Source organism: Pipistrellus hanaki (genome assembly GCF_964339955.1).
Source record: "Pipistrellus hanaki genome assembly, chromosome: 12".
NCBI classification, from domain to species: domain Eukaryota; kingdom Metazoa; phylum Chordata; class Mammalia; order Chiroptera; family Vespertilionidae; genus Pipistrellus; species Pipistrellus hanaki.
Window position 1 is genome coordinate 54778682 of NC_140514.1, and position 10847 is coordinate 54789528.

The 10847-nt window shown below is 60.7% G+C and overlaps 1 protein-coding gene across 1 annotated transcript; it reads left to right on the plus strand.

Moving 5' to 3' along the window:
* Window positions 1-183: 183 nt before the first annotated feature.
* On the plus strand, window positions 184-8045 carry ACTR1B (actin related protein 1B). The gene is made up of 11 exons (XM_084900309.1): window positions 184-364; window positions 1905-1969; window positions 3354-3429; window positions 4204-4329; window positions 4608-4732; window positions 4908-5124; window positions 5290-5382; window positions 5463-5637; window positions 6572-6633; window positions 6869-6909; window positions 7073-8045. The coding sequence occupies exons 1-11, from the start codon at window positions 317-319 to the stop codon at window positions 7173-7175; spliced, it is 1131 nt and encodes a 376-aa protein (XP_084756435.1). The 5' UTR covers window positions 184-316; the 3' UTR covers window positions 7176-8045.
* The last annotated feature ends 2802 nt before the right edge of the window (window positions 8046-10847 follow it).

Genomic DNA, 10847 nt, shown 5'->3' on the forward strand with positions numbered 1-10847 from the left:
TTAAGAGCGATGCCATGACGTCATCTCCACACAGCGCAACCTACCTTGAGGTGCTCAGCGGTCCTCCCGGGCGACCGCGATTGGCTGGCGGGCCCGCGGCGGCACCGCCCCTCGGCTCCGCTGTCCCGGTGTGGGCGGTCCCTCGCCCAGGTGGGAGCGGCGATTGGCCGCGGCGCGCCCTCGCGGGCGGGGCGTGGAGTCTGCGCTCTGGGGGGAAGGGCGCGGCGCCGCGTCTGGAGCCCCGCGGTCCGGTCCTCGCGCCCGCCCGCCCGCGGGTCCCTCCTGCCCCTGCCTGCCGGGCAGGGCCGCCCGCGCCATGGAGTCCTACGACATCATCGCCAACCAGCCCGTGGTCATCGACAACGTGAGACCCGGCAGCGGGGGGAGGCGGGCGCCCCGCCCCCGGTCACACGCGGCGCCGGGAGGGACCCCGCCCGTCTGGGCTGTCCTCTGCGCGCTGCTCGGCCCTGGAGCCGGGGCCTCGGGGCCACCGGTGCCCCAGCCGCGCGATGAGCTTCCGGGGAGGCAGGAGTGACAGCGCGGCCCTGCGGGGCCACCCCAGCCTCCTGGCCCCCTCGCCCGCCCCGCAGGCAGAGAAAGTTGCGTGGCCCCTTTGCACACCGATGGCCCCTTTTGGGGTGGTGGTCTGGGGACCGTTACCCCTGCGCTTCCCAAGGGGCTGCGCCCAGGCAGGACCTTCCAGCGAACAGGCCTCCTGCCCCCTCCCGCGACTGGGAGGCATGCAGGTTCGTGTCTGCCACCCGGAGATCCACCAGCACCTGGCTGGCTGCTGGCTACGTTGATCTCTGAAGCGCGGGCAGAACTGCCCAGCTGGCAGGCGCGCACAGAGCGCAGGACCCTCCTCCCAGGCCCGTACACAGTTGGGATAACCGTTCGGAGCCTCAGAGGGGAGATGCCTGGCTTTCCCGTGCTCTCCTGCAGCTCTGGAGCTCACGTGTCAGCTGCCCTCTGAGGATGTCTGGTCCGTAGTGAGAAAAGGAGAGGCTCCTGTGCGTGAGCCCTGGAGTTTTTGACAGTGATTCCCTTCCCTTCCTCCCTCCCGCACCACCCATGTCATCGCTGAGTGGCTCTCTTGGAGTTCCATGTGGGCTCCCTGAGCCACAGCACAGGGTGTTTAATAAGAAGGCTAGAACGCGGCTTAGGGCTGCCCCAGCAGGCTGCAGGAAGGACAGGCCACTTCCCTTCTTGGGGTGAAATAATTCAGGCCACTCAACATGGCTCTGAGTTCGGAGAGCGTCCTGCACGGTCCCTCTGGGCTTCCAGCCGCTCTGTAACTCGGGCGTGCTGACTCCTGCACCGCCGACCTGAGGTGATGGAGCTGTGTGTGAAGAGGGCTTGGGACGGGTTCTGGAGGCCGGTCCAGGCTGGGGCAGCGGCAGCACAAGTTCTTTGTCTGCGGGCTCCAGGGAAGCCACTGGAGAGGGGCAGCTTCCTGGGCACCCAGGGGCCTGTCCACGGGAGCAGGGGGCCAGGGCTGTTGGAAGGAACTGCTTGTAGCTGGCTTTCAGGCAAGCTTTGCCCGGGACCCCTCTTGCCGGAGCTGCCCTGGAGCCTGCGGAGGGGGGTGGACTGTGATGGCTCAGTCTCCTGTGGGCTCTCTGGGCTGCATAGTTGTTGGTTGTGAGGGGCTGGCTTGTGCACCGCAGGGTGCTTAGCAGCGACCCTGACCTCTGCCCAGTAGATGCCAGTAGCATCCCTCCAGACATTGTCAGATGTGGGAGGAAGGGATGTAGAATTGACCCCCCCACACACCGTTTTGAGCCACTGGTGTTCTTGTGAATGACCTTGCCCTCCCGGCAGGACCTCGGCAGCCTGCTCTCCGCTGTAGGCACTGCCTTGATTTGGAGGTGAATGCGGACAGCTAAACTGTTTTTCCCCCGCAGGGCTCTGGAGTGATCAAGGCTGGCTTTGCAGGAGATCAGATTCCCAAATACTGCTTCCCAAACTAGTAAGTGTTCAGGCAGCAGCCCTAACCTTTTTGTTTGCTTCCCTGGGAGAACAGTATCCTGAGTCTTTTAGGCCAACCGCCCCCCCCCCCCCGCCCCCTGCCCCCGGGAAAACACCAGATTTGTGAGGCTGTCACTGTTGAGGGCTCTGGAACGGCCGACAGCTGCTCTGGCTTCCCCCTCCTCTTCGGAGTCGGATTTGGTCCCTCGCTGAGCGGGGAGAAGCGCCAGCATTCCCCTGGGGACGGGCGTGGCGGCAGCAGCTAAGTAAGAGGGAGGAGATTCCCAGAGGAAGACCTGAGCTGGGAGGGGGAGTGGGGAGTACCGCACAGCCCCCTCCTCCTCCCAGAGAGGCTTTCTTTGGGGCTCATTTATTTTCAGACTAGAAAATACCTTCTCAGAGGAGGTGAAACCTGGAGAAAGTTTGTGTTCGCCTTCGGCTACTCCAGTCCATTGGGAAGTTTTCCGCAGCAGCTTCACCTCGCCAATCCTAGGAGCTTTGGAGTGATTAGCCTAAGCCTGGGGGGAGGGGGGTGCAGGGAAGCTTGGGGGGGGGGGGCTTTCCTTTATGGAACCCACTGGGTGTAAGTAAGGCTCCTGTTGTGTGAGCCCCCACGTTGGGCTGCCAGTTGCCAGTGTCTCCCTCCCGTCCCGTGTGGTTCAGGTCCCGGTTCAGGGTTCGGGCTCTGGAGGCCGCACACAAATGAAAGAGACTAGAAAATATTAATTTGGAAATATTGGGGGCCAGGCGGGAGCCCAACTCAAGGGGAAGGCCTCCACCCCGCTCTGGCCTTGCCATCCCTTTTATTAAGACTGTGGGATACACCCGTGGCCTTTCGGCAGGCAATGCCAATAACAGCCCATCAGCAGGAATTTATATAAAACTAAAAGGTGGAAGATGCTTTAGCTGCCTTGTCTCAGTTAAACAGTGGGTGGTTGGCTCTGACCGTCCAGAGCTTCGAGGTTGCCCAGCCTCCGGTTCCTGTCCACCCCTCTGCCAGTGAGGACAGGCGGCTTCCAACACTTTGTGCAGGGAGCTTGGGTCAAACTTTGGAATCTCTATTCTGGAAGCCCCGCAGTGGGAAAGCGGCAGAATCGGCTGAGGGGGAGGCGGGCACACAGGGAGCCACCGCCCAGCTTCGGGGCCAGCCGCCCTCGTCCCCCTGCCATGGGCAGGGGCTGAGTCACTGGCTGCACTCCCCGAGCTCAGCCCTCCGGAGGGCCCCCTCTCCCCCTGAGCTTCCTCCTGCTCAGGCCAGTCCCCTGCTTCTGACTCTGCCCACGGCCACACTGCGGTGCTGTCGAGTGAGTTACTCTTGGCCACCGCAGTGGGCTTGCTTTTCCAGCTGTGCCCCTGCCTGCCTCACCGCCCGCCTCTCCCCGCAGTGTCGGGCGCCCAAAGCACATGCGGGTGATGGCCGGGGCCCTGGAGGGGGACCTCTTCATTGGACCAAAGGCAGAGGTAACGTGGAGCCGCGTTTCCCGGGTTTGGGGTCCCCATGGCGGGACCATGTCTGGGGCAGAGCTGCCCTGCAGAGGCCCCTGAGACGGCTCTCCGGGCCCCGCGCCAGTGCCCCTGGCTCTGCAGGCTGTAGCTCTGGGTCCTGGGGGTGGGGTACAGGTAAACACTCATGCCCTGTCTTTTGGAAGCTGCAGAGGAAAGAACTGATTAAAAAGTGACTTAAGAGTCTGAATCAGAGAGGCCCTCAGGAGGAGTGAATGGGGGGGGGGGGTTATAAGCAAGAGCAGATTAGGCACCTGGGGAACAGGGTGTGGGGGGCCAGGACCTGAGAGTACAATGGGGGCTCTCAGGAGATGGGTAATAGGAAAGAGGGAAGTGGTGCTTGGCAAGGAGGGACACAGGGACACTGAAGGACAGTCCATGCAGAGGTGTGAGCACTGGCAGGGGAACTGGGAGGGGGGGTGACAGGTGACCAGAGGGGACTGTACCGGTGCTGATGGGAGCGGTAGCCGTGTGGAGAGACGGGGAGACGTGCTGGCTGAGCAGAGAAGCATGCAGGGGAGGAGGGGAGGGCCTGGATGGGGGGAGGAACACGTCACCACCCCCGTCCCGGCCAGGTGAGGCTGGCTGGGCTCAGCCTGAGCGGCTGCCAGACAATCAGCCACACTCATGGGGCACCCAGGACGCAGCGGTGGTTCTGCTCGGGGCAGGTGCAGGCAGAAAGCGGTGGCTGGGCCAGAGCCACACTGCCTACCCGCTCCCCACCCCCCGCAGGAGCACCGCGGGCTGCTGGCTCTGCGCTACCCCATGGAGCACGGCGTGGTGCGGGACTGGAACGACATGGAGCGCATCTGGCAGTACGTCTACTCCAAGGACCAGCTGCAGACCTTCTCCGAGGAGGTGCGGCACCAGGCGCCCCCTCCCCCGAATCCCCCCCGCTGTGCCCCCGCCCCACTGGGCTCCCTCTGGGCCAGGCCACACGTCCTGCGCGCAGCCAGGCAGACACTCCCGGGAGCGGGCTGCGGGAGGGTATCTGCCAGCGGGCGACAGGGCAGCGTTCTTGAGAAGGACGTGCACTCACTGCGGGTTCAGGGGCGGGAGGAGGGTTCCTCTGGAAAGACCCGTTTAGGGCCTCGTGTGCCGTCTGTGCACACGCCCACAGCTCCGCTGTCTCGTAGCATCCTGTTCTCTTAACGGAAGCCCCGCTCAACCCGAGCAAGAACCGGGAGAAGGCGGCAGAGGTGTTCTTCGAGACCTTCAACGTGCCGGCCCTGTTCGTCTCCATGCAGGCCGTGCTCAGCCTGTGAGTGCTCCCGGCCCCTCCCTGGCCGCCCCGCCGCGGGGACCATGTCTGCTCTCCCTGTAGACAGCCCCTGAGGACGGAGTTCGGGCAGTTCCTGGCCGCTGTCCGGGGTTCCTTCGGGGGGGGAGGCCCCTGCCTTACCGGCGGAGGCGAGGGGACGCTGGCCTGCTGACAGGTACGCGACAGGACGCACGACAGGCGTGGTGCTGGACTCGGGGGATGGGGTCACCCACGCCGTCCCCATCTACGAGGGCTTTGCCATGCCGCATTCCATCATGCGGGTGGACATCGCCGGCCGCGACGTCTCCCGCTACCTCCGGCTGCTGCTGCGCAAGGAAGGCTTCGACTTCCACACCTCAGCCGAGTTTGAGGTTGTTCGGACCATCAAAGAGGTGACGAGGGCAGGAGGCTGTGGAGTGGCGGGGAGGAGGGTGAATGGCAGGGGAGGAGGGTGAATGGCAGGGGAGGAGGGCGGGACCAAGGCTTGAAGCGGAGCCTGGGTGTGGGGTCCCAGTCCCAGCCTCTGAAGGTGTGTCCCTGCTCCCCACGCCTCGCAGCGAGCCTGCTACCTGTCCATCAACCCGCAGAAGGATGAGGCGCTGGAGACGGAGAAGGTGCAGTACACCCTGCCGGATGGCAGCATGCTGGACGTAAGTCACAGGCCGGCCTGGGTGGCGGGTGCCGCTGGGACCCGGAGGGAGAGGTCTGTACCCCAATCTGATGACCCCAGGTGGGGCCGGCACGATTCCGGGCCCCCGAGCTGCTGTTCCAGCCGGACCTGGTGGGGGACGAGAGCGAGGGACTCCACGAGGTGCTGGCCTTCGCCATCCACAAGTCAGACCTGGACCTCCGCCGGACGCTGTTCGCCAACATCGTGCTTTCGGGAGGCTCCACGCTGTTCAAAGGTGCCCGGCCGGGAGGTGGTGGGCTCGGGGCCGGGGCAGCTGGGCCGTCCGCACCCCGCTCCCCGCAGCCTGGACATGGCCCCTTCCGGCCGGCTTTTTGGTGCTCAGTGAGCAGTGTCTCTTAAAAGAGTAAGATTTAAAACTACATTTACTCACTTCCTAAGGAGGTGATGAGTTCATATGAGATCTAAATGGGTTAGATGAAGTGTCCTTTCCCCATTGTCCTGGTCACTCCTCCCTCCGCACAGGATCTGCTGGTTTCTCAGGCAACTGTCGGCTACCTTCCTGCACATATAAACAATGTGCGCCAACCCACATACACTCACACTGCGTGTTCTGCACGTCCCAACCACGTATGGCTCACTAGCATGTTATCTTATATGTCCGTGTGGTATTTCACCGGACGATGTGCCACCTGGCCGCTGGCCTGCTGAGGGCCTTTGAAGAGTTGCAGTCCCTTCTAGTCTCAGGCTGCACTGTCATTTCTCGTGGTGCGAACAGACGGACGGGGTAAATCCTAGAGAACAGTCAGGCGGTGTGCCTTCATTATTGGTGGCGCTGCCCGTTTCCCTCCTGGGAGCTGGTGCCCACCGCCTGCCCGACACCGTGTGGGGCCTCTGCCCACCCAATGGGCAGAATGGCTTATGCTTTCCCCCGATTTGTCATTTGCCTTTGCCTTTGCTTCTGGCGGGTTTTAACTGGAGCTGGGTGAGGAAGAAGGTGGCAGCAGAGCCAGCTGACTTGGGGTCCTAGCTCATGTCACCTGTTAGCTGGGTCATTTGCAGGCCTGGGGCTGTCTTTTCTGCCCTTGGAGTGGCTCGCGCCTACCCTTAATGCTGAAGGAAGGCGGCGACTGGGGGCACCGGGCTGGTGCAGGGGAGCTGGTAGTAAGAGGGCCAGAGTGGGCCCAGGTGAGCCAGCCCTGTGTCCACAGGCTTTGGCGACCGATTGCTAAGTGAAGTGAAGAAGCTTGCCCCAAAGGACGTCAAAATCAAGGTGAGGTGGTGGAGCGTGCCCGAGGCGCAGGGGGTGTGGGCAGCCCTGGCTGGGAGGAGGAGAGGGCACCTGTCCTCTGGGGGCCTCTCATTTCCAGCCCAGCCGCTGCTTCCATTCGCCTGTTCCCTGGCTCCCGGCTCCCGTGCTTGCTGGCTGGCCTCGGCCGCGGGACCAGCCCAGGCTGGGACGGCTGCTGTGTGGGGACAGGCGGTCACGTGTTGCTTGCTCCCTCTAGATCTCGGCCCCTCAGGAGCGGCTGTACTCCACGTGGATCGGGTGAGGCAGGGCTCCCGGGAGGGCTCGGGAGGAAACCGTTTGGCCATGGACTAGCCTCCCAGGGTCAGCCGGGCGGGAGGGGGGGGTGGACTTCTCCCGGTGAAGGGGACAGCTGAGGGCCCTGGGGGGGCCTCTCCCCGAGAACACCCCTCCCTCCTCACAGGGGCTCCATCCTGGCCTCGCTGGACACTTTCAAGAAGATGTGGGTCTCCAAGAAAGAGTACGAAGAGGACGGCGCGCGTGCTATTCATCGCAAAACCTTCTAGTGCCCGGGAGGGCGGCACTGGGAGCATGGGAGGAAGGGAAGCCAAAGTCCTTGACCCTTCTGTCCGGGCCCCTGCATGCCCGACCCCGGCGGGTGGCGCAGCAGCCTTCCCTGCGGCCCTGCCTACGTGCACGCACACAGTACGGTCTAGCTGCATGGGTGGGAGTCTGGAGTATAGCAATTGGGGGCCCAGCCTTCGATGGTTCTAGGGGTCCCCTTGGCAGGGCCAATTAAGCCTACGGTTCCTGGCTGCTTCCCTGAGCTCCAAGGCCAGACACCCCAACACCCCCATTTCCTCTGACGCCCTCCCAGAGCCGGGGTGCCTGTGTAACTGGCCTTGGGGGGTGGGGTGGGAGAGGGGCGGCCAGCAGCGCCCACGGTGTGTCACTGTTTCTCACGCCTCCTCTTCCTGGCCTGACAGGGTAGCGCACAAGGCCAGCTACTCCCAGGCATCCCTGACCTTCCGCACTGCCCCCCTCTTCCTGAGTGGATGCCTTGGTGCACACTGAGTATGGCAGCCGCCCCCCTCTCCTCCCCCAGTGCAGGGTTCTGGCCCCGGCTGGAGGTACAGAGCCAGGGCAGAGTACGCAGGGGGCTTGGGCAGCCAGTCTGTTACACGCTCCCCTTCAAAGCACTTCACTGACTTGCTGCTCTTCCTTTTACCCAGTACGGGATGGGGAAGGGTTAATGGTCTTCGCTGGCTGAGGGGGAGCACTTAATCAGGAGTCAGACCCAGGGTGAGGGGGCACAGCCTCTCCCACGAAGGTCTTCATTGCCCTGGGGCCAGAGCCCGCCCCCTCCCAGATATGTATAATTTAACACAGTTGCCTGAAAACATTTTGTAAAGCATTATAGTAATAATTATGGACAAGGCCCAGTGTGTGGCTGTTTTCTTGTGGTTCTCGTGCTGCTGTGTGCCCCCCACCCTGGGGACTCAGCGCGGCCAGGACGGTGCAGTGTGCACTGGGTGTGGCGCTGGCTCTCGCTCAGGTTTCAGTGGTTGGTGGGGCAACGTGGCCCGGAGGCCCCAGGAGGCCGGGCAGCCTGGAGGCAGCATTCCCCAGCCTCATTACCATCCTCCGGAGCAGCAGGACCAGGCTGCCGTCCTCTGTCTGCTCCTGGGCAGGCCTCCGGGCAGGGCGCAGGCTGCGTGTCTTTGCGTCTACCTGCCGGAACACCTCTGCTGCCCCGCGCACGTGTGGCTAGGCTGCCGGACCAGGACTGATGCAGGCAGAGTTCAGACAAGTCAGGAAGGAGAGTGATGGGGAGATGGCAGAGGTGGTGCCGATGAGCTGGGCTCTGAGGCGTGGAAGGCGCAGTGAGAATCCAGTCCAGAGAGCCCTTCACCAGGTCTGTGAACACCCACAGCATGCCCAGGCGGGGACCCTGTGTTCGGGGTCAGTGGTACCCTCTGCCCAAAGAACACAGGTCGGGAGGAAGAACCGGCTATTTCAGTACAGCGTTGTAGGGCCACCCGGAGGGGCATCTAGCCCAGCAGGGGGGCAGGCTGGCCTGTGTGGGCCCAGGAGCTCACCAGGTGTGGGAGGTGTTCCAGGCAGAGGCAAGAGCTGGAGACACCTGGGACCGGTGAGCTGGACAGAGGGCGTAGACCCGAGTGAGTCCAGTCAGCAGGGAAGGGAACGTGGTCTCTGGCTAGAATGCACGGTGGACCAAAAAGGGAGGTTGGGGCCAGCATATGGAGGGCCTGGGGGAGAGGGGGTTAGCTGTGTCCTGGCTGACGGGCAGCCTGCCACAGGAGCATGGTTATCGCTGTGTGTGGAAGGCAATGGAGTTAGAGCTGAGGGAGTTAGAACTGAGATCGTGTAAGGGGAGAGAGTACTGTCTGGCCTGTCTTCACAGGGCATTTTGTGAGGCTTTGTGGTCAGGGAGCAGTTAAGCCCATACCTGCTTTCAAGGGGGAAACGGAATTTACAGAGAACCCTTGGTTTGGGGTTCTGTTCATGTTCCACTTCCTCCCAACCACACAAGTTGCAGCCCTATTACATGGAGTCCTGCCTCCCTCCCTCCACATTCTGTCGGTTACCAGTTCCGTTGGTTCTATGGCACCTTCCCTCCCCGACATTTCTTTCCTGTGATGGCCACAGCACTCTGGCTCAAGACCACAGCTCACTTCCCCAGCCCTGGTTCTGCCACTTCCTAATCCACAATGCCCAGCACTTCCCTGCTGCCTGGGGAAGTCCCCTCACGTCCAGTCCCTTAGGGATCTGTCTCTCCCCATTTTACGCTTCCCCATCATCACGCCCCGCTGTGCCCGCCAGCCTCTACTCATGCTGGGAGTGGCTTTGCCATCAGTGGGAGATCCATCCTTTAAGCTAGGGGTGTCGAACTCAATCAGAGAAGGGGCCAAAATCTAAAATCCAGCCTAAATCGCGGGCCGAATGGTTTACTGAACAGTCATAAACTGACAATGTCATAAACTGACAGCGGAGTGCAGTGATGACAGCGCGGTGCGGGCCACATTGCAAGGCCTGGCGGGCTGGATTTGGCCCGCGGGCCTTGTGTTTGACACATGTGCTTTAAGCCAAGCTCTATGCAGCATCCCCCTCCTCCCTCTCGCGGCAGGGATGGTGTGCTTAGAGCTCTGGCCCGCTGGGACAAAGTGACAGATGAGAAGGTGGTAAGGCTAGAAAGAACCTGTGGTGTTGGGAAGGGGGGTATGGACTATATGCATACATACAGATACTGAAATAAAGGTCTCTCTCTGACCACTAGGGCTAGAAACATTTGTGTATTTCCTAGCCCTGACTGCTCAGAGGGCCTAGAGGCAGTGGCACTCAGTAGTAATGAGCACATATAGTGTTCAAATCTTGGTTTCTAAATATTATTCTTCAATATAAATAAATAAATAAATAAATAAATAAATAAATAAATAAAAGAGCTCCTTGGGGAAATTATGATCTAAAGCAGAGAGAATATAAAATGAGTCTGGAATATCTTATGGTTCCATAAAACAAGCATGTGCTCAAAAAAGGAAGGAAGCTTGTCTTGACACAGGAACCAACCTGAAGGAGCACCCAGTGGCCAAATCTGCAATGAATCTTAAGCCATAGAACACAATCGTGATGAGTCCATTCTGACAGATTTATACGTGAGGGAGAAGAAACAGTTCTTCCTTACAGGAAAATTGCAAGTAATTAATGTTTACTGATCTATTAGTGCCATAAAGAAATGACACAGTTCTATAGAAGCCTGACAGCCCTGGGTGGTAGCTCAGTTGGTTACAGCAGCATCCCAATGTCAGAGCACATACAAGGATCAACCAATGAATGCATAAATAAGTGGGACAACGAATCAGTTTCTCATGCAAATCAATAAAAAATAAAAAATAAATTTAAAAAAAAGTCTGGCATGGGTCTCACTGTGCTGAAATCAGGTGGCAGACAGAATCCTACCTGCACTCCTTGGCCCGTGACTCCCTTCTTCCATCTTCAAACCAGCAACACGGCACCCCTCTATTCTTCCAGTTACAGCCTTCTCTGACTCCTGCCACCCTTGCAATTCCTGGGCCACCCACACAACCAGGGTAATCTCTATTTTAAGGTCAGGCGATTAAGCAACCTCCATTCCATCCGCCGCCTTAATAACCTTTCGCTACCAGACCTAACATTCCACTTCTGGGCCCGAGGACATGCACATGTTGGGTGAAGAGAGG

Excerpts from the sequence above, each read along its gene's own strand:
- ACTR1B (XM_084900309.1), top strand. The coding sequence starts at position 317 with ATGGAGTCCTACGACATCATCGCCAACCAGCCCGTGGTCATCGACAAC. Across the intron at positions 1,970-3,353 it reads AAATACTGCTTCCCAAACTA|TGTCGGGCGCCCAAAGCACA; the intron begins GTAAGTGTTCAG and ends CTCTCCCCGCAG. Across the intron at positions 4,330-4,607 it reads TGCAGACCTTCTCCGAGGAG|CATCCTGTTCTCTTAACGGA; the intron begins GTGCGGCACCAG and ends GCTGTCTCGTAG.